Source organism: Macrobrachium nipponense, chromosome 36 (assembly GCF_015104395.2).
Source record: "Macrobrachium nipponense isolate FS-2020 chromosome 36, ASM1510439v2, whole genome shotgun sequence".
Lineage (NCBI taxonomy): Eukaryota > Metazoa > Arthropoda > Malacostraca > Decapoda > Palaemonidae > Macrobrachium > Macrobrachium nipponense.
This window is the reverse complement of record NC_087220.1, coordinates 32,689,010-32,714,364: the sequence shown is the minus strand read 5'-3', so window position 1 is coordinate 32,714,364 and position 25,355 is coordinate 32,689,010. Positions and strand designations below refer to the sequence as shown.

Here is a 25,355-nt window from a genome sequence, read left to right as displayed (position 1 = left end):
AGACATGTTTACTGATAATTGCGTACATACGAATCATACGTCTTCCTTACGGAAATAGACAGTCTCACACTCCTTACATGACAAATCTCAACGAAGAAGGAAGACCCATACCCCTCGTACATACCAAGTGCGGATCTACCGAAGCTTTCGGTAGCCACACCCTATCTTTGCAGACAACCCCTTCTGAAACTAGCCTAACTAGATTCAGATATTTTAAGCAAAAATGAATCAAATTCAAATCAATTTAAGATAGCGTATGCCTAGCCACAAATCCAAGTAAATAAATCAAAAGACAATTAGGATACTTAGCGGCAATGAAGTTTCCAAAATCCTAAGACGGAGGTACTGAAAACAGGTGTTTTCAGCACCAGCGACAGAAAAATTATGAATAGAAAATGGGAATGGTTTCTGATACCCGCCTCCCAGCGGCGGGAATGGGTACTAACCACCTGGCCGACCACTGCGTGTGTCGGAAGTTTTTAAAATTCTGTCGGACTTCAGAAAATACAGCTATATATATATCTGACAGGTAAGTTTCATGAACAAACTTTATTGTAACATAACAATATCATTTTCATACAATCAACTTACCTGTCAGATATATACATAGCTGATTGGCACCCTTCGGTGGAGGGTAAGAGACAGCTACTATATGGAATAGACAGGTAAACAACATATGTTGTAGGTATAAATAAAACTTGGTTCCTACCTGATAGGTGGTAGACTTCGTGGGTGTTTGCCCGGTAGTCTGCATCACCTCAAGAAACTTTAGCGAGATATATGATCTATGGCCAAGAGTTCTTGTGGGTCTGCCGATGGGGTCTTATCCGCTTACTCGGCAGAGCCTGAAAGGACTTTGTTAATGGGTGCTGATCCAATTATATGACAATACACCTTATGAAGGAGCACACACAACCATCCCGACCACCTGATCCTAACCATATGTTAGAACTAAGGATTATTCCGAGTTATCCCCGAACTCTTCACAACAACCGTAACTCAAAAAACCACTACGCACACATACATAATTTCTAAAAAAATTATACTCATCTAATTAGATATGACAAGATTCTCTTACTGAACAACATAGACGGCCGCCCGTGCTAAACCAAGTCCTCCATTGTTCGAAGAGACTCCAGACCATATCTAAAAAGAAGAAAAGTATATACTTTTAAGGATTGGTGTCGGCTCCCGTACCCAGAATCGTATCCGCCGATACGAACGGACCTAGAGAAAAACACTTCTCATAGTCACACGAACGTCTTTCAAGTAAGAGATGCAAAATACTGAGTTGCATCTCCAAAATGTCGTATCTATGATGTTTTTAAGCGACATATTCTTATGAAACGAGAGAGACGTCGCTACTGCTCTCACTTCATGAGCTTTAACTTTCAACAGTCGTAACTGTTCGTCAGAACAGACCTTATGCGCGTCTGTAATGACGTTCCTCACAAAGAATGCCAGCGCATTCTTGGACATCAGTCTTGTGGGGTCTTTTACCGCGCACCAAAGACCTTGTCTAGAGCCTCCATCTGATGCTTTCTCTGAATGTAGAACTTTAGAGCTCTTACAGGGCATAGAGATCTTTCGCTCTCTTCCTACGAGATTCGATATGCCTTTGACTTCGAATGACTTAGGCCAGGGATTCGAGGGATTCTCATTCTTAGCTAAAAAAAACAGGGTCTTAAACGAGCAAATACGCCGAGTCTCCCTTGAAAACCTACTTTATCTTGCAGAGCATGTAATTCACTAACTCTCTTTGCCGTAGCTAAAGATAATAGGAATAGGCATTTTCTGGTGATGTCTCGAAACGAAGCCAGATGAGGAGGTTCGAATCTTTCAGATGAAAGAACTTGAGAACCACGTCTAGGTTCCAGTTCGGAGGGACCGGTTCCTTCGACTTTGAAGTCTCAAAGGACCTTATGAGATCGTGGAGATCTTTATTATCTGCCCAGATCTAATCCTCTATTCCTGAAGACAGCCGAGAGCATACTTCTGTATCCCTTTATTGTGGATACAGCTAGATGAGTTGCTCTCTCAGGAATAGAAGAAATCAGCAATTTCCGCTATAGAGGTAGTGGAGGAGGACAACTTCTTAGTTCTACACCACCACCTTCTAAAAACCTCCCACTTCGACTGATTATACTTCGTAGTGGAGGTTCTGCGTGCTCTCGCGATCGCACTTGCAACTTCGCGAGAAAACCCTCTCGCTCTGACGAGTCTTCGATAGTCGAAAGGCAGTCAGAGCGAGAGCGGGGAGGTTTTGCTGATACCTCTTGAAGTGTGGCCGTCTGAGAAGATCCATCCTTCTTGGTAGAGATCTTGGAAAGTCTACGATCCACTCTACCACCTCCGTGAACCAATCTTGGGCCGCCAAAAGGGGAGCTATCAATGTCATCCTCGTCTCCTTTGACGCCACAAACTTTTTTATTACTAAATCCCAGGATTTTGAATGGAGGAAAAGCATAGACGTCTACGCGAGACCAATCTAGCAGGAAGGCGTCCTTACCATAAGAGCTCTTGGATCTTCCACGACGAGCAAAAGACTGCCAGCCTTTTGGAAATGAAATGTGGCGAAGAGATCACCATGAGGTGTCCCCACAGCGACCAGAGATCTTGACACACCTCCTCGTGTAGGGTCCACTCTGTATGAAGGACCTGGTTCCTCCTGCTGAGTCTGTCCGCCCTCCACATTCTTTACTCCCTGCACGAACTTGTCAGAAGGGAGATGTCCTGTGAGACGTCCAAAGCAAAAGGTCTCTCGTCAGTTCGTAAAGGAACGAGGAGTGAGTCCCTCCCTGTTTTCGAATGTAGGCAAGTGCGGTGGTGTTGTCTACGTTTACTTGCACTACTTTGTTCGACACCAGAGGTTCTAGACTCTTTAAAGCCAGATGCACGGCGAAGAGCTCTTTGCAGTTTATGTGCCAAGCCACCTGCGCTGGTTCCCAGGTGCCTGACACCTCCTTCGAGCCTAATGTTGCTCCCCAACCTTTCTCCAACGCGTCGGAGTACAACACTAGGTCTGGGTTCTGTGTCCTTAGAGAGATACCTTTGTTCTCTTCCAGAAGGGGCAACCACCATTCCAGGTGTGGTCTTATCTCCACTGGAATGGGAAAGGCGTCCGCAGTTGTCCAGTTTTCCAACTCCAAGACTTCTTGAGGAAGAATTGAAGCGGACGTAAATGAAGTCTTCCTAGCGGGAAGAACTGTTCGAGCGAGGAAAGGGTCCCTAGAAGGCTCAACCATTCCCTCGCCGACGTATGTTCCTTCTTTAAGAAGAGAGAGACTATCTGCAAACCTTTTGCGATTCTCTCTTGCGAAGGAAATACTCGAAAACCCCGAGAATCCATCCGAATCCCCAGATAGACTAAGTTCTGTCTGGGGGTCAGCTGCGACTTCTCGAGGTTCACGAGCAATCCCAACGTTTTGATCAGATCTAAAGTTAACGTCAGGTCCTCCAAGCACTGTCTCTCTGATCTGGCCCTGATGAGCCAGTCGTCCAGATACAGAGAGATATTTACTCCTTTGAGGTGAAGAAACTCAGCCACATTCTTCATCAGGCTTGTGAAGACCTGAGGAGCTGTGGACAGGCCGAAACACAACGGCTCTGAACTGAAAGATCCTTTTTCCCCCGCGTCATGGAAAACGGAGGTACTTCTTCGATGAAGGGTGGATGGAGGGACGTGAAAATAGGCGTCCTGGAGATCTAGAGACACCATCCAATCTCCTTGTCGCAATGACGCAAGGACTGAAGCAGAAGTCTCCATCGAGAACTTCTCCTCCGAACAAAATTTGTTCAGAGAGCTGACGTCCAGTATGGTCTCCAGCCTCCCGAGGCCTTCGCAACCAGAAAAGGCGATTGTAAAACCCCGGGGACCCCGTTTTGGAGTGATCCAGTACTAGTTCTATCGCTCTCTTGTCCCACATTTGTTCCACCATCGATCGAAGAGTATCCCTCAGCACAGGATCCTTGTACTTGGCTGTTAGTTCCCGTGGTATTGACGTTAGGGGAGGAGTGTTCAAGAAAGGGATACGATATCCCTTCCTTATTATAGACAACGATGACGCGTTCTGCGTTTATAAGTGTCGAGGCCTCCACAAATCCCAGGAGCCTGGCCACCTACTGGTGCTTGGAGGAGAGAAGCTTCATTTTCCCTTTTTAAAGGGACGAAAGGCAGACCTACCTCTCTTCTCAGGAGCCTTCCTTCTTGCGGGAGGTCTGGAGGTGGGAGTTAGGGCCACCTCGAAAGGGCTGAACCGATGTACTAGGTCCTTTTCTTGTCAGGTGTAGAAGCAGGCTTCTTCTTCCTTGCTGACTGCGTCAGAAGGTCCTGAGTCGCCTTCTCAGTTAATGAATGAGCAATGTCCTTCACAACTGAGAAGGGAACAAAAAGTCAGACAAAGGCGAATACAGCAGCGCTGCCCTCTGAGCGTGTGGAGACTGCCTTGATTAAAAAGGCACCCATATACCGTCCTCTTTTTTAGAAGACCTGCTCCAAACAAAGAGGAGATTTCAAACGAGCCATCCTGCACCGCTTTGTCTATACAAGACAATATGCACAAAAGGGCTTCGGTTCGATTCCTTCAGAATCATGGGCTTTCTTGGACATCACCCCAAGGGAACGACCAATCTAAGAAGTTGAAAACTCCAATACATGGAAGAGTCCCTTGAGGAGATGGTCCAGTTCAGAAATGCCCCACGTAATCCGTGCCGAGTTCAGACCTTGTCGACGTGAAGCGTCAACTAAGGTCGAAAAGTGCTTCTGACGTAGACGGAAGAGCAATACCCATATTCTCTCCCGTCTGATACCAAATGCCTCTTTACCAGCTAGTCTCGCTGGAGGCATGCAGAAGACCGTTCTTACTAAGTCCTTCTTAGACTTCATCCAAGAGTCTAAGGATTGTAGAGCCCTCTTCATATGAAATGGTGGGCTTCATTTGAGAAAAGACGAAGATTCTTCTTCGTCTTAGCACTCGAAAACAGAGAGCGCGGAGAAGGAGGAGCGGCAGGAGTCAATTCGTCTCCATACTCCTCTAGAAGCAAGGCAGTCAAAACTTTATAGTTCGACAGTCCTTCTCTTCCTTGATATTCTTCGTCCGAGTTTACTTCTAACTCGGGATCTAAATGAGTCTCCAGCTCCAACTCTGTACGTTCTTCCCTCTGGAGGAGACAAACTCCTAATAGAGAGGGGCTAAGGGAATGATATTCCTTCCTCTTCCCCGCTTTAATAGCCCTGGAAGGCGCCAAAAGCTCAGCTTCTCTCCATAAATAGAGACGCTTCCCGCTGGATGAACGCTTCTCGTCCGCCAATGTCCTGGCTGACGACTCCCGCTTACTTGGCTGCTGACGTCCGGATGACGCCTCGCGCCTGGAAGACGCTCCGCTCTCAAAAGGCGTCCTAACTGGCGCCAAAATATTGGTTGGAGCTTCGCGTCTACCAAAACAGCTTCAAAAGACGCTTCATGTCCTAAAAGACGTCTCACGTCTCTCTGGCGTTACGTATCTTTCGTAAGCTACCGATCTCGCTCTCGAACCCGAAGCTCTGTAATATGTTTAGAAGCTTCACGTCTGCATGACGCTTCTTCGCTTAGCAGGGAGAGAGGACGAGACTTCTTGATTGGAAGCGCACGATCCTTCCTACGAGGCCGCTAACTCCCACAGAGAGGCCAGTTGTTCTTGTACTGCATGATAATCTTCCTTGAAGCTTCTCCCACGTCAACTGCATGACGCCTTTCGTCATCAATCGGGGAGAAGTAGGAAAGGGTACTTCTGCGTCCTCGTCGGGTGACGCTGACGCCACCTTCGCCTTCTTAATAGAAGAGGAGCGTCATCTGAGAAACGCTCTGGGCTCGAATCAATTTCGGGTTCTTTCAAATGACGTTTCAGAGGCCTCGATAAATCCGACTCCTTCCACCCTCGTTTAGGTGAGGGAGAGGGAGAGGATGAGAAACACCACGAAGGACGCTTTTCTAAAGCGCCCTTGAGCAGCCTGCCACGAAACAGAGCTTGCTGAAGGGACGTCTGACCGTTGGGGATTCCCCACGACCTCCTTAAGGCTTTCGACTTTCCTTCTCCTCTGGGCATGGGAGCTTGGAAGAGGTCTAGGCATGGGAGCGTCGCAGGGACGATCAAACGCCCCCCCCCTCCACAACACTGGGAGAACTCACTTCACTGTAATGCTCACTTTCACTAGCCTTACCTTGTAAGTCCGCCATTTTGGACTTCATGTCTCGAATAGTAGCTTTCAGATCGGCGATTTCGAAGCCGATTCCGAAAGTACACTTTGTGAATTAGACACATAGGAGAATCTATAATCATTAGGATTAGAATAATTATCAGTAAAGGCTCAATAGGCCTTGAACTCACACCTTTCAGACGTCTAACCCATATCCCTCTCTAACTTCTTCAAATAAGAAGTTAAAGTCTTCCACTCTTCTGCATTTAATCCCTCGCATTCATGACAAGTATTATTAGCAGAACACTGAAACCCCCTACATTTACGACATACAGTGTGAGGATCAACCGAAGCTTTCGGTATCCTCACCCTGCAGCCTACATTCACACACATTCTCACACTCACATTTGAATCAGACATACTGAGAAAAATCCAAAAAGCAATTCCAAAAACAGTCCACAGTAGCGAATGCCAAAAAACCAAAAACGATCCAGATACGTCACCAAAAAGCGGAGAAACGATGATCAAAAGGATGAAATAAGAATCTAAGTCAGGAGGTAATAGCAACAATGTTGATACACGGCAACAGAGAAAATATGATAGAAAACGGGGATGGTTCCTAGTCCTGCCGCCCAGGGCAGGCCGGTAGATCACCTGACCTACCTGTAGCGAGTGGCGCGAAATTTGAATTTCTGTCGGGGACGACGGAGTCTTAGCTATGTATATATCTGACAGGTAAGTTGATTGTATGAAAATGATCTTTTTAGTGTTTCTGTAACACCTGGAGTCACACAATACAGCAGCAAATTTACTACTATATCTGATACTTGGTTCCGGGCCAAATTTTACAGAAAAGAACATGACAACAATATGAGCATCTATGAAATTGACTACTATCTGATATCTACTGAACAAATAATTTACTTACTTTAGAGGGAAATCAAAATTATTTGCCCTTATATGTCATTTATGATTACAAAGTTTCCAACCATTACTACTGACAGTGCGTGGCTTACCTCTCTCTGTGTCAAGGCTCTATACAAGTCGTCTGCTGTGCACTTGAAGTTCTGTGTTTGGGTGAAACTAGAAGTGGAGATTTTACAACCAAGGTCCAACTTATCCAAGTTATTTGTTGTGTTAATCACCTGCAAATATCAGATACCTCAATTACATTTCTTGGTATCGCACAAGTATGCCGCTTCTTGATTCCATTAAATTATAAAGACAATGACCGACCTTTATATTACACAATATATACATACTACACATCGCTAAAATTCTTCACATTTGTCCCCTCCTTACAATGACTGACTTATTATTACAAATAAGTAAAATTCTTTGTACCCAATTCCTTTATGACAACCAACAAAAGTCTTACATTAATATTGGTCGATTTTTCTACGGGTGGCGAATTTATACAGGTCTTATCTGATTTTGTTGTTGCTTGATCTTTCGTTGGCAAAATAAGATCAGTAGCGTATTCTGAAAGAAATAAAATACAACTGAAATCCAATGCTTCCCAGCTTAGTGCAAGAAAGAATGTTATATATTTCTCTGGATTTGTAATAAAAACACCTGTACTGGTTACAGAATGAAAGTCAACTCAACAAATATGCTATGCCTGACCACTTTGTGGATTAAAGCAGCTATAACTTTCACTTCCTATGGTACAAATATTTAATAAGTTACATAAACAAGTCAGTTTTAGCATTTAAATCATAAAAGTGTGATTAAAGCAATTATACCTCTGGTAAATGACAAATGAAGTGTCTTCACAACAAAAGTGGTGTTGAATAGAATCACTTCTAAGACAAATTCTATGACACATAAACCTTATAATTTGATTTCACATATCCTCTTCAGAAAATGAGAGCAATGACTCACCTCGTTTCAAGGCTACAATATATTCTTGTATTTTATCCTGAATATCTTTATATCCTTTTTTTCTTAAAAATTCTTTAACTTGCTCTCCTTTCGATCCTCCCGCAGACAGAGATACGTTAACCTGAAAGATTTGATTAAGTCACAAAGCATTATATTCTAATAATATGCAGAAGTTTTCTTAGAACATATAACAAAAACAGTTTAAAAAGAAAATACTAGAAACAAGGAATACTAACATCAACTTCTGAGGCATCATTCTCCTCTGATAAGTTTGGAATCTCCATAGCCCCTTTAACTTCTTTCTTTGGATCTTCATACAACGATGCCTCCCACTCCAATTTCAGAACCCATTCATAAAAGTAAATGAGTTTTCCTTTTCGATTGTTGATCATCGCTTCACCTTCTGTCTTCGAAACCTCTTTTATTGTTACCTTGGCTGCGATGATAAAGAATCAAGTGTTAACATTGTAATGTAGGAATAAGTAAAAATAAAAAATAAAAATGATATTGTTATGTTACAATAAAGTTTCATACATACTTACCTGGCAGATATATACATAGCTAAGACTCCGTCGTCCCCGACAGAAATTCAAATTTCGCGCCACTCGCTACAGGTAGGTCAGGTGATCTACCGGCCTGCCCTGGGCGGCAGGACTAGGAACCATCCCCGTTTTCTATCATATTTTCTCTCTTCCACCTGTCTCCTGCGGGGAGGCTGGGTGGGCCTTTAATTGTATATATCTGCCAGGTAAGTATGTATGAAACTTTATTGTAACATAACAATATCATTTTCATACAATCAACTTACCTGTCAGATATATACATAGCTGATTGGCACCTTTCGGTGGAGGGTAAGAGACAGCTACTATATGGAATAGACAGGTAAACAACATATGTTGTAGGTATAAATAAAACCTTGGTTCCTACCTGATAGGTGGTAGACTTCGTGGGTGTTTGCCCAGTAGTCTGCACTCACCTCAAGAAACTTTAGCGAGATATATGATCTATGGCCAAGAGTTCTTGTGGGTCTGCCGATGGGGTCTTATCCGCTTACTCGGCAGAGCCTGAAAGGACTTTGTCAATGGGTGCTGATCCACTTATATGACAATACACCTTATGAAGGAGCACACAACCAATCCCGACCACCTGATCCTAACCATATGTTAGAACTAAGGATTGTTCCGAGTTATCCCCGAACTCTTCACAACAACCGTAACTCAACAACCACTACGCACACATACATAATTTCTAAAAAAAATTATACTCATCTAATTAGATATGACAAGATTCTCTTACTGAACAACATAGACGGCCGCCCACCGTGCTAAACCAAGTCCTCCATTGTTCGAAAGAGACTCCAGACCATATCCAAAAAGAAGAAAAGTATATACTTTTAAGGATTGGTGTCGGCTCCCGTACCCAGAATCGTATCCGCCGATACGAACGGACCTAGAGAAAAACACTTCTCATATGTCACACGAACGAACTCTTTCAAGTAATGAGATGCAAATACTGAGTTGCATCTCCAAAATGTTGTATCTATGATGTTTTTAAGCGACATATTCTTATGAAACGAGAGAGACGTCGCTACTGCTCTCACTTCATGAGCTTTAACTTTCAACAGTCGTAACTGTTCGTCAGAACAGACCTTATGCGCGTCTGTAATGACGTTCCTCACAAAGAATGCCAGCGCATTCTTGGACATCAGTCTTGTGGGGTCTTTTACCGCGCGCCACAAGACCTTGTCTAGAGCCTCCCATCTGATGCTTTCTCTTGAATGTAGAACTTTAGAGCTCTTACAGGGCATAGAGATCTTTCTGCTTCTCTTCCTACGAGACTCGATATGCCTTTGACTTCGAATGACTTAGGCCAGGGATTCGAGGGATTCTCATTCTTAGCTAAAAACAGGGTCTTAAACGAGCAAATAGCTGAGTCTCCCTTGAAACCTACTTTATCTTGCAGAGCATGTAATTCACTAACTCTCTTTGCCGTAGCTAAAGATAATAGGAATAGGCATTTTCTGGTGATGTCTCGAAAAGAAGCCAGATGAGGAGGTTCGAATCTTTCAGATGAAAGAAACTTGAGGACCACGTCTAGGTTCCAGTTCGGAGGGACCGGTTTCCTTCGACTTTGAAGTCTCAAAATGACCTTATGAGAATGTGGAGATCTTTATTATCTGCCAGATCTAATCCTCTATTCCTGAAGACAGCCGAGAGCTACTCTGTATCCCTTTATTGTGGATACAGCTAGATGGAGATTGCTCTCTCAGGAATAGAAGGAAATCAGCAATTTCCGCTATAGAGGTAGTGGAGGAGGACAACTTCTTAGATCTACACCACCTTCTAAAAACCTCCCACTTCGATTGATATGCTTTCGTAGTGGAGGTTCTGCGTGCTCTCGCGATCGCGCTTGCAACTCCGCGAGAAAACCCTCTCGCTCTGACGAGTCTTTCGATAGTCGAAAGGCAGTCAGAGCGAGAGCGGGGAGGTTTGAGATGGTACCTCTTGAAGTGTGGTTGTCTGAGAAGATCCGTCCTTCTTGGTAGGGATCTTGGAAAGTCTACGATCCACTCTACCACCTCCGTGAACCAATCTTGGGCCGGCCAAAAGGGGGCTATCAATGTCATCCTCGTCTCCTTTGACGCCACAAACTTTTTTATTACTAATCCCAGGATTTTGAATGGAGGAAAAGCATATACGTCTACTCGAGACCAATTTAGCAGGAAGGCATCTACCATAAGAGCTCTTGGATCTTCCACGACCGAGCAAAAGACTGGCAGTCTTTTGGAAATGAATGTGGCGAAGAGATCCACATGAGGTGTCCCCCACAGCGACCAGAGATCTTGACACACTTCCTCGTGTAGGGTCCACTCTGTATGAAGGACCTGGTTCCTCCTGCTGAGTCTGTCCGCCCTCACATTCTTTACTCCCTGCACGAACCTTGTCAGAAGGGAGATGTTCCTGTGAGAGTCCAAAGCAAAAGGTCTCTCGTCAGTTCGTAAAGGAACGAGGAAGTGAGTCCCTCCCTGTTTTCGAATGTAGGCAAGTGCGGTGGTGTTGTCCACGTTTACTTGCACTACTTTGTTCGACACCAGAGGTTCTAGACTCTTCAAAGCCAGATGCACGGCGAAGAGCTCTTTGCAGTTTATGTGCCAAGTCACCTGCGCTGGTTCCCAGGTGCCTGACACCTCCTTCGAGTCTAATGTTGCTCCCCAACCTTTCTTCCGACGCGGTCGGAGTACAAACACTAGGTCTGGGTTCTGTGTCCTTAGAGAGATCCCTTTGTTCTCTTGCAGAGGGGGCAACCACCATTCCAGGTGCGATCTTATCTCCACTGGAATGGGAAAGACGTCCGAAAGTTGTCCAGTTTTCCAACTCCAAGACTTCTTGAGGAAGAATTGAAGCGGACGTAAATAAAGTCTTCCTAGCGGAAGAACTGTTCGAGCGAGGAAAGGGTCCCTAGAAGGCTAACAACCTTCCTCGCCGACGTATGTCCTTCCTTAAGAAGAGAGAGACTATCCGCAAACCAAAATTTTGGGATTCTCTCTTGCGAAGGAAATATCTCGAAAACCCCGAGAATCCCATCCGAATCCCCAGATAGACTAAGTCCTGTCTGGGGGTCAGCTGCGACTTCTCGAGGTTCACGAGCAATCCCAACGCTTTGATCAGATCTAAAGTTAACTTCAGGTCCTCCAAGCACTGTCTCTCTGATCTGGCCCTGATGAGCCAGTCATCCAGATACAGAGAGATATTTACTCCTTTGAGGTGAAGAAACCTCGCCACATTCTTCATCAGGCTTGTGAGACCTGAGGAGCTGTGGACAGGCCGAAACACAAGGCTCTGAACTGAAAGATCCTTCCCCCCGTCATGAAACGGAGGTACTTCTTCGATGAAGGGTGGATCGGGACGTGAAAGTAGGCGTCCTGGAGATCTAGAGACACCATCCAATCTCCTTGTCGTAATGACGCCAGGACTGAAGCAGAAGTCTCCATGGAGAACTTTTCCTTCCGAACAAATTGTTCAGAGAGCGGACGTCCAGTACTGGTCTCCAGCCTCCCGAGGCTTTCGCAACCAGAAAAAAGGCGATTGTAAAACCCCGGGGAGTTTTGATCTAGTACTAGTTCTATCGCTCTCTTGTCCACATTTGTTCCACCATCGATCGAAGAGTATCCCTCAGCACAGGATCCTTGTACTTGGCTGTTAGTTCCCTGGTATTGACGTTAGGGGAGGAGTGTTCAGGAAAGGGATACGATATCCCTTCCTTATTATAGCCAACGATGACTCGTCTGTGTTTATAAGTGTCCAGGCCTCCACAAATCCCAGGAGCCTGGCACCTACTGGTGCTTGGAGGAGAGAAGCTTCATTTTCCTTTTTATTTTTAAAGGGACGAAAGGCAGACCTACCTCTCTTCTCCGGAGCCTTCCTTCTTGCGGGAGGTCTGGAGGTCGGACCACCTCGAAAGGGCTGAACCGATGTACTCGGTCCTTTCTTGTCAGGTGTTGAAGCAGGCTTCTTCTTCCTTGCTGACTGCGTCAGAAGATCCTGAGTCGCCTTCTCAGTTAATGAATGAGCAATGTCCTTCACCAACTGAGAAGGGAGCAAAAAGTCAGACAAAGGCGAATACAGCAGCGCTGCCCTCTGAGCGTGGGAGACTGCCTTAGTTAAAAAGGCACCATATACCGTCCTCTTCTTTAGAAGACCTGCTCCAAACAAAGAGGAGATTCAAAAGAGCCATCCTGTACCGCTTTGTCTATACAGACAATATGCACAAAAGGGCTTCCGGTTCGATTCCTTCAGAATCATGGGCTTTCTTGGACATCACCCCAAGGGACCAATCTAAGAAGTTGAAAACTTCCAATACATGAAAGAGTCCCCATTGAGGAGATGGTCCAGTTCAGAAATGCCCCCCCCCCCACGTAATCCGTGCCGAGTTCAGACCTTGTCGACGTGAAGCGTCAACTAAGGTCGAAAAGTCTGCTTCTGACGTAGACGGAAGAGCAATACCCATATTCTCTCCCGTCTGATACCAAATGCCCTCTTTTACCAGCTAGTCTCGCTGGAGGCATGCAGAAGACCGTTCTTACTAAGTCCTTCTTAGACTTCATCCAAGAGTCTAAGGATTGTAGAGCCCTCTTCATTGAAAGAAGGGTGGGCTTCATTTTGAGAAAAGACGAAGACTCTTCGTCTTAGCACTCGAAAACAGAGAGCGCGGAGGAGGAGGAGCGGCAGGAGTCAATTCGTCTCCATACTCTCTAGAAGCAAGGCAGTCAAAACTTTATAGTTCGACAGTCCTTCTCTTCCTTGATATTCTTCGTCCGAGTTTACTTCTAACTCGGGATCTAAATGAGTCTCCGCTCCCAACTCTGTACGTTCTTCCTCTGGATGGAGACACAAATTCCTAATAGGAGAGGGGCTAAGGGAATGATATTCCTTCCTCTTCCCCGCTTTAATAGCCTTGGAAGGCGCCAAAAGCTCAGGCTTCTCTCGATAAATAGAAGACGCTTCCCGCTTGGATGACGCTTCTCGTCCGCCAAGCGTCCTGGCTGACGCCTCCCGCTTACTTGGCTGCTGACGTCCGGATGACGCCTCGCGCCTGGAAGACGCTCCGCTCTCAAAAGGCGTCCTACTTGGCGCCAAAATATTGGTAGGAGCTTCACGTCTACCAACAGCTTTCAAAGACGCTTCATGTCTAAAAGACGTCTCACGTTTCTCTGGCATTACGTAACTTTCGTAAACAACCGATCTCGCTCCCGAACCCGAAGCTTCTGTAATATGTTTAGAAGCTTCACGTCTGCATGACGCTTCTCGCTTAGCAGGGGAGAGAGGACGAGACTTCTTTATTGGAAGCGCAACGTCCTTCCTACGAGGTCTAAAACTCCCACTAGAGAGGCCAGTTGCTCTTGAACTGCCATAATAATTCTCCTTGAAGCTTCTCCCACGTCAACTGCATGACGCCTTTCGTCATCAATCGGGGGAGAAGTCGGAAAGGGGGGAGGGTACTTCTGCGTACTCGTCAGGTGACGTTGACGCCACTTTCGCCTTCTTAATAGAAGAGGGAGCGTCATATGAGAAGCTCTGGCTCGAATCAATTTCGGGTTCTTTCAATTAATGACGCTTCCAGAGGTCTCGATCAATTCGACTCCTTCCACCCTCGTTTAGGAGAGGGAGAAGATGAGACTCACGAAGGACGCTTTTTCTAGAGCGCCCTTGAGCAGCCTGCCACGAAACAGAGCTAGCTGAAGGGACGTCTGACGTTGGGGATTCCCCACGACCTCCTTAAGGCTTTCGACTTTCCTTCTCCTCTGGGGCATGGGAGCTTGAAGAGGTCTATGCATGGGAGCGTCGCAGGGACGATCAAACGCCCCCTTCCCACAACACTGGGGGAAACTCACATCACTGTAATGCTCACTTTCACTAGCCTTACCTTGTAAGTCCCGCCATTTTGGGACTTCATGTCTCGAATCGTAGCTTTCAGATCGGCGATTTCCGAGGCCGATTCCGAAAGTACACTTTGTGAATGAGACACATAGGGAGAATCTAAATCAGTAGGATTAGAATTATCAGTAAATAAAGGCTCAATAGGCCTTGAACTCACACCTTCAGACGTCTAACCCTATCCCTCTCTAACTTCTTCAAATAGAAGTTAAAGTCTTCCACTCTTCTGCATTTAATCCCTCGCATTCATTACAAGTATTATTAGCAGAACACTGAAACCCCCTACATTTACGGCATACAGTGTGAGGATCAACCGAAGCTTTCGGTATCCTCACCCTGCAGCCTACATTCACACACATTCTCACACTCACATTTGAATCAGACATACTGAGAAAAATCCAAAAAGCAATTCCAAAAACAGTCCACAGTAGCGAATGCCAAAAACACGATCCAGATACGTCACCAAAAAGCGAGAAACGATGATCAAAGGATGAAATAAGAATCTAAGTCAGGAGGTAATAGCAACAATGTTGATACCACCGGCGACAGAGAAAATATAATAGAAAACGGGGATGGTTCCTAGTCCTGCCGCCCAGGGCAGGCCGGTAGATCACCTGACCTACCTGTAGCGAGTGGCGCGAAATTTGAATTTCTGTCGGGGACGACGGAGTCTTAGCTATGTATATATCTGACAGGTAAGTTGATTGTATGAAAACTCCCCTTCTGTTATACAATAAGAAATAAAATTTACTCCCTAACGAAATGTATCATTTGGGGCTGCTACTTCAAATATAACCCCTAGTATTGAAATCTGAATCACTCCCTTTCAGAGTGCATCAAGAAATTGCTAAACTAGAGAAAAAATGCAAAGTTCATGTCTCTAACCTACCAAAATGCCTATTAACAAAGACGACTGTATTTTAACTATGAAAAACAAGGCTCTTGTCCTCTTTCTCATAAACTACTACTGAATAAAAGGCTTCACTTTATGTTATCACACTACAGTGCAGTCTTTTGACATATTGTGCACTTGTAAACAAATCGATAAATGTTATATACATTACATTAACACTTAAATATGTATGCCCTGAACAATTCATCAATTTCCTAAGTTTTCAGAGATCAATATCCAAGATAAATCTTACCTAGTCCAGGTTCGTCAATGGTCATGCCCTCAAACAGCAACTTGAATTTTTCCTTGCTCCAACCACTGGCATTCTTTTCACACCTGCAATAGTAAATCCAAGAGAAAAAGCTCAACTTCTGACTGAAAAATGATATTGTTATAATACAATAAAGTTTCATACATACTTAGTACCTGGCAGATATATACTTAGCTAAGACTCCGGCGTCCCCGACAGAAATTCAAATTTCGCGCCACTCGCTACCGGTAGGTCAGGTGATCTACCTGCCTGCCCTGGGCGGCAGGACTAGGAACCATTCCCGTTTTCTATCATATTTTCTCTCTTCCACCTGTCTCCTGCGGGGAGGCTGGGTGGGCCATTAATCGTATATATCTGCCAGGTAAGTATGTATGAAACTTTATTGTATTATAACAATATCATTTTCATACAATGAACTTACCTGTCAGATATATACTTAGCTGATTGGCACCCTTTGGTGGAGGGTAAGAGACAGCTAATATGGAATAGACAGGTAAACAACATATGTTGTAGGTATAAAAAGAAAAACCTTGGTTCCTACCTGATAGGTGGTAGACTTCGTGGCTGTAGCCCGGTAGTCTGCATCACCTCAAGACTTAAGCGAGATATGTGATCTATGGCTAGAGTTCTTGTGGGTCTGTCGATGGGTATATGAACCGCTTACTCGGCAGAGCCATGAAAGGACTTTGTCAATGGGTACTAGAACCACTTCTATGACAACACACCTTATGAAGGAGCACAACCAACATCCCGACCACCTGATCCTAACCACCATGTTAGTATATAGAATTGTTCTGAGTTATCACCGAACTCATTACAAACAACCCATAACTCGAAACTAAAACGCATTCATACAAAAATTCTCAAAAAAAAATTTTAATACTCCTCTAAAAGATATCACAAGAGTTCCTTACTGAACAACAGTGACTGGCCGCCAGTGCAGCACCGAGCCCTCTTTGTCAGCAGAAATCTAGAACATATCTAGTAGAAGGTATGTACAAAGTTAAGGATTGGTGTTTGCTCCCGTACCCAGTATCGTATCCGCCGATACGAAACGCCCCAGAGAAAAACATTTCTCGTAGGTCACGCGACGTCTTTAAGATAGTGAGATGCAAATACCGAATTGCACCTCCAATATGTCGTATCAATGATTTTCTTTAGCGACATATCCTTCTGAAAAGAGAGAGACGTCGCCACTGCTCTAACTTCATGAGCTTTTACTCTTAAAAGCGAAAAGAGTCGTCAGACAGAACTTGTGAGCATCTGTAATGACGCTCCTTATGAAGAAAGTTAATGCGTTCTTAGACATGATTCTTGTGGGGTCCTTAATCGAACACCAAAGACTTTGTCTAGAGCCTCCCATTTGTTTCTTCCTTTGTAAGTAGAAACTTCAAGGCGGTCTTACAGGGCAAAGAGACCTTTCTGTTTCTCTACCTACTAGACTCGATAAGCCTTTAATCTCGAATCTCTTGGGCCAGGGATTCGAGGGGGTTTTTCATTTTTCGCTAGAAAAGTGTTCTAAACGAGCAGAAGGCCGAGTCTCTGTTAAAGCCGACTTCATCTTCAAGGGCGTGAAGTTCACCAACTCTTTTGGCTGTCGCCAAAGATAGGAGAAACAAGCATTTCCTCGTTACATCCCTGAAACGAAGCTAAATGAGAGGCTTGAATCTGTCAGACGAAAGGAACTTGAGAACTACATCCAAGGTTCCAGCTGGGAGGAGTTAGTTCCTTAGATTTTGTCGTTTCAAACGATCTAATCAAGTCGTGCAGATCTTTATTATCAGCAATCTCTAGGCCTCTGTTTCTGAAGACTGCCGAAGCATGCTCCTGCATCCTTTGATAGTCGATACAGATAAGTGAGAGACCTCTCTCAGGAACAAAAGGAAATCAGCGATTTCGGTTATAGAGGTACTGGAGGAGGACAACTTCTTAGACTTAAACCACCTTCTAAATACCTCCCACTTCGACTGATAGACTCGTCTAGTGGAAGCTCTGCGGGCTCTAGCGATAGCGCTTGCAGCTTCGCGAGAAAAAACCCCTCGCTCTGACAAGTCTTTCGATAGTCGAAAGGCAGTCAGCGCGAGAGCGGGGAGGTTTTGATGAAAACCTCTCGAAGTGTGGCTGTCTGAAAAGATCCATCCTTCTTGGGAAGGGATCTTGGAAGTCTACTGTCCACTCCAGCACCTCTGCAAACCAATCTTGTGCTGGCCAAAACGGGGCTATCAGGGTCATCCTTGTCCCGTTGGACGCTACAAACTTTCTCAACACTTGCCCCAGGATTTTGAAAGGGGGTTAAAGCGTACACGTCTACATGCGACCAGTCTAGCAGGAAGGCGTCGACCACGAGAGCTCTTGGGTCTTCCACCACTGAACAAAAGACTTCCAGCCTTTTAGAAAGGAAAGTGGCGAACAGATCTACGTGAGGAGTGCCCCAAAGATCCCAAAGACTCTGACACACCTCTGAATGAAGGGTCCATTCTGTGTGAAGGACCTGGCTTCTCCTGCTCAGTCTGTCCGCCCTGACGTTTCTCGTACCCTGAACAAATCTTGTCAGGAGGGAGATGTTCCTCTGTGAGGACCAAAGTAGCAGATCTCTTGCTATCTCGTATAGGAACAAGGAGTGTGTTCCTCCTTGCTTCCGAATGTAGGACAGGGCGGTAGTGTTGTCCACATTCACTTGGACCACACTGTTTGCCACAAAAGGTTCGAAGAACTTTATAGCCAAGTGAACTGCTAGAAGTTCTTTGCAATTTATGTGCCAGGACACCTGTGCTGCCTTCCAGGTGCCTGACACTTCTCTCGGTCCTAGTGTTGCTCCCCAACCCTTCTTTCCGATGCGTCTGAATACAACACTCGCTTGGGTTCGGACTTCCAGAGAAAATTCCCTTGTTCTCTTTTAGAGGGACAACCACCCCATTGCCGGTGTGGTTTCATCTCCATTGGAAGAAGAAAAAAACTGTCGGAGAGAAGTCCCGTCTTCCAATTCCATGATCTCCTTAGGAAAAACTGAAGAGGGACGAAGATGCAGTCTTCCTAGAGGAAAGAACTGTTCGAGCGAGGAAAGGGTGCCTAGAAGGCTTAACCATTCCCTCGCCGAAGTCCGTTCTTTCCCTAAGAAGAGAGAGACTTTCTCCAAGCCTCTCACGATTCTCTCTTGCGAAGGAAATACTCGAAAACCCCGAGAATCCATCTGAATCCCCAGATAAACCAAGTTCTGTCTGGGAATCAGTTGTGACTTCTCGAGGTTCACGAGTAGTCCCAACGCCTTTATCAGGTCTAGTGTCAAAGAAAGGTCCTCCAAAACCACTGTCTCTCTGTTCTGGCCCTGATGAGCCAATCGTCCAGATATAGAGAGATGTTGACGCCTTTGAGGTGAAGAAAACACCTCGCCACATTCTTCATCAGGTTTGTGAAGACCTGAGGAGCTGTGGACAGGCCGAAACACAAGGCCCTGAACTGAAAGATCCTTCCCCCCGTCATGAAACGGAGGTACTTCTTCGAAGAAGGGGTGAATCGGACATGAAAATAAGCGTCCTGGAGATCCAGCGACACCATCCAATCTCCTTGACGTAAAGCCGCAAGGACTGAGGCCGAAGTCTCCATAGAGAACTTCTCCTTTAGAACGAACTTGTTCAGAGCGCAGACATCTAGTACTGGTCTCCAGCCCCCCGAGGCTTTCGCAACCAGAAAAAGACGATTGTAAAACCCCGGAGAGTTTTGCTCCAGAACTAATTCTATAGCTCGTTTGTCCCACATTTGATTCACCATCAGACGAAGAGTATCCCTCAGTACAGGGTCCCTGTATCTGGCTGACAGTTCCCGCGGAATAGTCGTTAGGGGAGGACTGTCCTGGAAGGGGATAAGATATCCCTTCCTGATTATGGACATCGAAGAGGCTCGTCCGAGTTTATGAATGTCCAGGCATCTGCAAATTCGAGAAGCCTGGCACCCACTGGTGTTTGGAGGTTGTCTGTCTCACTTCCCTTTCTTAAAGGGACGGGAAGAAGCTTTACCTCTCCTTTCAGGACCTCTGGAGGGAAGGCCTCCTCGAAAGGGCTGAACCATAGAAGTCGGTCCTTTCTTTCAACCGCAACTGGAGGGGTCTCTTCTTCCTTGCAGTTTTGAAGGAGAAGATCCTGTGTCGCCTTCTCAGTCAGTGAGCGAGAAATGTCCTTCACTAACTGAGGAAGGAAACAAGAAGTCTGACATGGGGAGCGAAAACCAGGGCTGCTCTCTGTGAGGGAGAAACCGCCTTGGTTAAGAAGGCACTAAAAATACTCCTCTTCTTAAGGAGTACCGCTCCCAAAGAGAGAGGAGATTTCTCCCGATCCGTCTTGTACTGCCTTATCAATACAAGAAAGAATACTCAGAATGACTCTGGGGTCTAGACCTTCCGAGTCATGAGCCTTCTTAGACATCACCCCAAGGGACCAGTCTAGGAAATTAAACACTTCCAAAATATGGAAGAGGCCCTTGAGGAGATGATCAGTCTCAGAAATCGCCCAAGTCCACACGAGCTCCATTCAAAGCGTGTCTCCGCGATGAATCAACCAAGGTTGAAAAGTCCGCTTCGGCTGCCGCTGGGAGAGAAAGGCCCATGTCTCCCCAGTTTCGGTACCAGAAACCTCTTTTACCAGAAAGTATGGCTGGAGGCATACAGAAGGTGGTTCTGCCCAGATCCTTCTTCGACAACATCCATTTGTCCAGAGACTGTAGAGCTCTCTTCATAGAGATCGTAGGTCTCATCTTCAACACCGACGAAGACTTCGGTACGATCGCACTCGAAAACAGTGATCGAGGCGAAGGAGGAGCCGCAGGAGTCAACGAATCTCCATACTCCTGCAAAGAAGGTCCGGTCAGAACTCTATAGTTAGAGACTCCTTCTCTACCGTTAACTTCGTCTTCCGAATCTCCTTCCACACCGTGCGGAGAATCGGCCTGAAAAACGAGAGGATCTTCATCAAGTTCTCTCTCTACTGGTGACAACTCCTACTAGGAGAGGGACTCATAGAGTGAACAGATTCTCTCTCAAGTCTACAAGTAGTCTCGCGTCTGCTTGACTTCTCACGCCTGGAAAGCTCTTCGCGCTTGTCTGGCGCCTCGCGCTTGTCTGGCGCTTCTCGCTTGGCTGGAGCTTGTTGCTTGGCTGGCATCTCGCGCCTGGCTGACGCCTCGCGCTTGTCTGGCGCCTCACGCAAAGCTGACTCCTCGCGCCTGGCTGGGCGTCTCGCGCTTGGCTGAATACCTCGCGCCTGGCTGGCGCCTCGCGCTTGGCTGATTCCTCGCGCCTGAGCGTATCCTTATCCTAGAGGCAACTCGCCTCGATAGCTCCTGACGCTTGAACGAATCTTCGCGCCTGGAAGACGTCCCCACGCTTGTAAGGCTCTTCATGCCTGGAGGACGCTTCAACGTCTGGCAGGCGAAAGAAGACGAAGACTTCTTAATAGAAGTCTAGCGTCCTTCCTTGCGAGGGGGATCCCTCGAAAGAACTCCAACCAAAGAGGCTAACTGCTCTTGTACTGCTAGCAAAATCCTCTTGGAAGCACCACCGCGTCCTCTTCAATAGAAGAAGCAGGAGAACTCGAAGGAGTGCGATCCTCAAATACCGTTCGAGGAGGTGTCGAGACCAGCTTAGCCTTCTTGATAGAAGAGGGGTTCCTCCGAGAAGCGCTCCGGGCTCGAGTCAAACGCGCGTTCTTTCCAGTGCCTTTTCAGTGGCCTAGAAAGATCCGAGTCCTTCACCTCGTTTAGGTGAAGGAGAACCGGACGACGAGAAACAATCTCGTAGGACGCTTCTATTAAAGCGGTCCTGAGCAGACTGTAGCGAAACAGAACCTGCTGAAGGGACGCCTGACCGTTGGGGATTCCCACAACCTCCGTACGACTTTCGACTTTCCTCTCCTCTGGGTATGTGAGTTTGGAAGAGGTCTAGGCCTGGAGCATCGCAGGACGGTCACTTCACTAAGTAATTCACTATCACTCCCTACCTTGCATGGCCGACATCTTTGTCTTCATTTTACGAAGAGTAGCCTTCAGATTGGCGATTTCAGAAGCCGAATCCGAATGCAAAGCCTGTGAGGTTCAGATACATAGGGGAAATCAAATTCATTAATAATATTAGAGTTAGACTCAGAAAAAAAGGCTCAATAGGCCTTGTACTCACACTCTTTTGTGCAGCCCGTCTAATTCTATCCCTCTCTAACTTCTTCAAGTAAGAAGTTAGAGTCTTCCATTCATTAGCATTCAAACTTTTCACACTCGATACAGGTGTTAGCTAAAGAACAGTCAAACCCCCTACACTTACGACATACAGTGTGAGGATCAACCCGAGCCTTCGTATCCTCACCCTTGCAGCCTACATTCACACACACTCTCACACTAACACTTGAATCAGACATTCTATCAGAAAAATCAAAAGCAAGTCCAAATCCAGTCCACAGTAGCGAATGCCAAAACAACGATCCAGTACGTCACCAAGAAATCCAATATAGATGATCAAAAAAAAGTCTTGAAAAGCGAATTCCAGTCAGAAGGTAGTAACAACAATGTTGATACACCTGCGACAGAGAAAATATGATAGAAAATGGGAATGGTTCCTAGTCCTGCCGCCCAGGGCAGGCAGGTAGATCACCTGACCTACCGGTAGCGAGTGGCGCGAAATTTGAATTTCTGTCGGGGACGACGGAGTCTTAGCTAAGTATATATCTGACAGGTAAGTTCATTGTATGAAACTTTCATATTTACATAAGCAGATATACTAAATTTTCATGCTGCATTTTCCTTATGCCAAATTATGGTTCCTTATGCCAACTTTACAGCAGTCATTTTAATATTACCATTAAATTAAATCTTCAAAATGAAACCATCATAATTGTCTCAAATGAGGGCATCTTTAACCATAATTTATCAAAACAATTCCTTAAATCATAATCAGCATGAAGCACATTCAAAACATTCAACACAATTTCATTATTCCTTTTGTTTTTAACAAGAGCAACTACTACTGAGGGGTTGTTGTATACATACGTATTGTCATTTTATGAAGATTCACAATGTCCCAGACTTTTCATTTCTTTCCTATATTAACCAACGTTAAAAACATAATGTTTCTGTTTAAATTTTTTGTAAAGTGAACACCAAGGCACTGAAGTGTTATAACCCAGGTAAACACCAGGGCATTGAAGTGTTATAAACCAGGTAATGAATGAACTAATCAGTAAATAAAAACATCAAGTACAATTTTACTTGGCTTAATTTGCAACAACCACCTACTCATCCTTCCATATATTATGATGAATATAATATCATCACACATATATCTCCTTGAGAACATGGTGGTCAAAGCCACTGTCTATCCTTGTTGCTAAACCAGGCCATAGTTCAAATGCTGGCCAGCAAAATATAAATTTTCATGATAAAATCTACTATTTCGATATTTACCTACTGTTAAAGTTAGCTCATCTCTCTGCGCCGACAAGCGAGTCGACATTTAAACAAACATTCAAATGGCTGCCCAGATGACTGTCTAGTACTACACCTGTTCTCCACCAGGTGCTTTGAATATTTTAGCTTGTCAGAATTCTCCTTGACAGCCCACTAAGTTGTGGGCAGGCTGGGTGGGGTCTATTTTAACAGTAGGTGAGTATCCAAATATGTAATAAATATTATTATGAAAATTTAGCATGATGGGAAGAAATTTTCCTTTGGAAATATGAACCTAAGCTATAACTAACTGGGCCTGGAAAACTTGCTAAGCACAGTAAACTTGGATACATGAAATGGCAATAACTGGCCCCGTCCATACATTTTTGGGTAGCTTTCACCCAATGCCCTACCTACTACTCATGCTATAATAATTATAATAATAATTATCAATATTATTATTATTATTATTATGCCTGATTCAGCTGTGTTAATTTTTAACAGGACTTCCTCAAGTCTCCTTATAGTTGATTTTTCAGCATTGCTTTGACTGACATGCAATGTGCCAATGGAGATTATGTCAAAAATCCCAATTTTTGGAAGTAAATTGTATTTTTCCTAACTATACAAACCTGAGGTATTTACATAAGGAATTACTTACGGCGTAGCTGGAATTATGGCCGTTAAATCTTGGCACAAACCCTCGGTCCTTTACATAAGGAAGACTCACTGATTGGTGGGAGGAATCTGAGTAAGCCTCTAGACCTGACTAGGCTACTCCTCCTGGTCATAAGAGCGAGGAGGAGTGCCCTGCCTCTGACAACTTGATTGGAGTATAGGAGCTGCATGATCAAGAGTCAGACTTCTGGGCCTTTTTGAAATGAGTGAGGAATTGTAACTCATCCAAAAATGGGCTGTGAAGAATATTTTGGCATCAGAGACATTAATGCAACGTTTTGGGAAGGGTTTGCATTATTGTCAGTCTCCTTCCTCCCCTTGCTAGAGGAAGGAGCAGGATTGCTTCTATTATTCTGATAGAAACATAAAATGTTATTGTTATGATACAATAAAGTTTGTTCATACTTACCTGGCAGAATATATATATAGCTGTAATTCTCCAGACGTCCGACAGAATTTCAAAACTCCCCGGCGGACACAGCAGTGGGCGGCCCAGGTGTTAGTACCCATTCCCGCCGCTGGGAGGTCGGATATCAGGAATCATTCCCATTGTTTTCTATTCAGATTTTTCATACCACTGTCCCCTGAGGGGAGGTGGGTGGGTACTTTAATTATATAATATTCTGCCAGGTAAGTATGAACACTTTATTGTATCATAACAATAAAAAACCATTTTTGTTCATGAAACTTACCTGTCAGATATATATATAGCTGAATCCCCCACCATTGGAGGTGGGAAGGGACGAGAATAGAAGGATTTTAGGAAACACCCTCAAGTGCAGATGATTGACATCTTGATTCCTTACCTGTTAGCATAGCTGACTTCTTGATTACTGTCACCGAAGTCTGCTTTTGCTTTACTAGAGTTGCCAACAAGGTAGTGACCTGTGTAGTTGGTGCGCTCTAGATGATCTGTCAACGGGGGCGTGACCACAATGTGACTAGACCATATTGACCATACTGTGAGGGCAACGAAGCTAAAACCACCACCTGACCTAACCTATCGAAGTTAGTCCCATAACTTCTAGCTAACGAAAGGGAAAGCGCCTCAAGCGACCACCCTTCAAAGTTTAAAAGCACACCTATCCCTTTTTCTATAGGATAGGATTCGTGCTGCTTCCTGCCTCCAATATATTTCTACGGATAGTATGGTCCTAGCGACTCGCAGATCTCATATGTCGTCTTCACATCCCGTCGGGAGTGTGAAGCGAACACAGAGTTGCTTCGCTCAAACGTGGCACTCAGGATATTACTGAGTGTCATGCTCTGTTGAATGCTTCCGAGGCCGCGCCCTCACCTCGTGAGCATTTACTTTAAAAGGTTTCAAATCTTTGTTCAAACATGACGAATGAGCCTCTTAGAAAGACTCCTTAAAAATAACGCCAGGGCTTTCTTCGACATGGGCAAGTCTGGTCTTTTTACGGAACACCGCAGATTGTCCGAATGACCTTGACTTTCTTTAGTTTTTATCAAGATAAAACTTGAGAGCCCCGACAGGGCACAGGACTCTCTGTGGCTCTTGCCCAATAATTTGTGCCATCCCCTTGATCTCCAGGCCTCTGGGCCAAGGGTTAGACGGGTTTTCGTTCTTAGCAAGAA

At 45.1% G+C, this 25,355-nt stretch overlaps 1 protein-coding gene across 3 annotated transcripts in view; it reads right to left on the bottom strand.

Annotated features, from left to right (window-relative positions):
• Positions 1-25,355, bottom strand: part of LOC135203566 (activator of 90 kDa heat shock protein ATPase homolog 1-like) — a 47,396-nt gene that overhangs the window by 10,660 nt on the left and 11,381 nt on the right. For all 3 annotated transcript variants that reach the window (XM_064233315.1, XM_064233314.1, XM_064233313.1), the window contains exons 2-6: positions 15,639-15,721; positions 8,296-8,495; positions 8,060-8,180; positions 7,554-7,657; positions 7,192-7,320 (exon numbers count right to left, since the gene is read on the bottom strand). In XM_064233315.1, the coding sequence (XP_064089385.1) occupies positions 7,192-7,320; positions 7,554-7,657; positions 8,060-8,180; positions 8,296-8,495; positions 15,639-15,721 (637 nt within the window). The remainder of the gene's footprint in view (positions 1-7,191; positions 7,321-7,553; positions 7,658-8,059; positions 8,181-8,295; positions 8,496-15,638; positions 15,722-25,355) is intronic.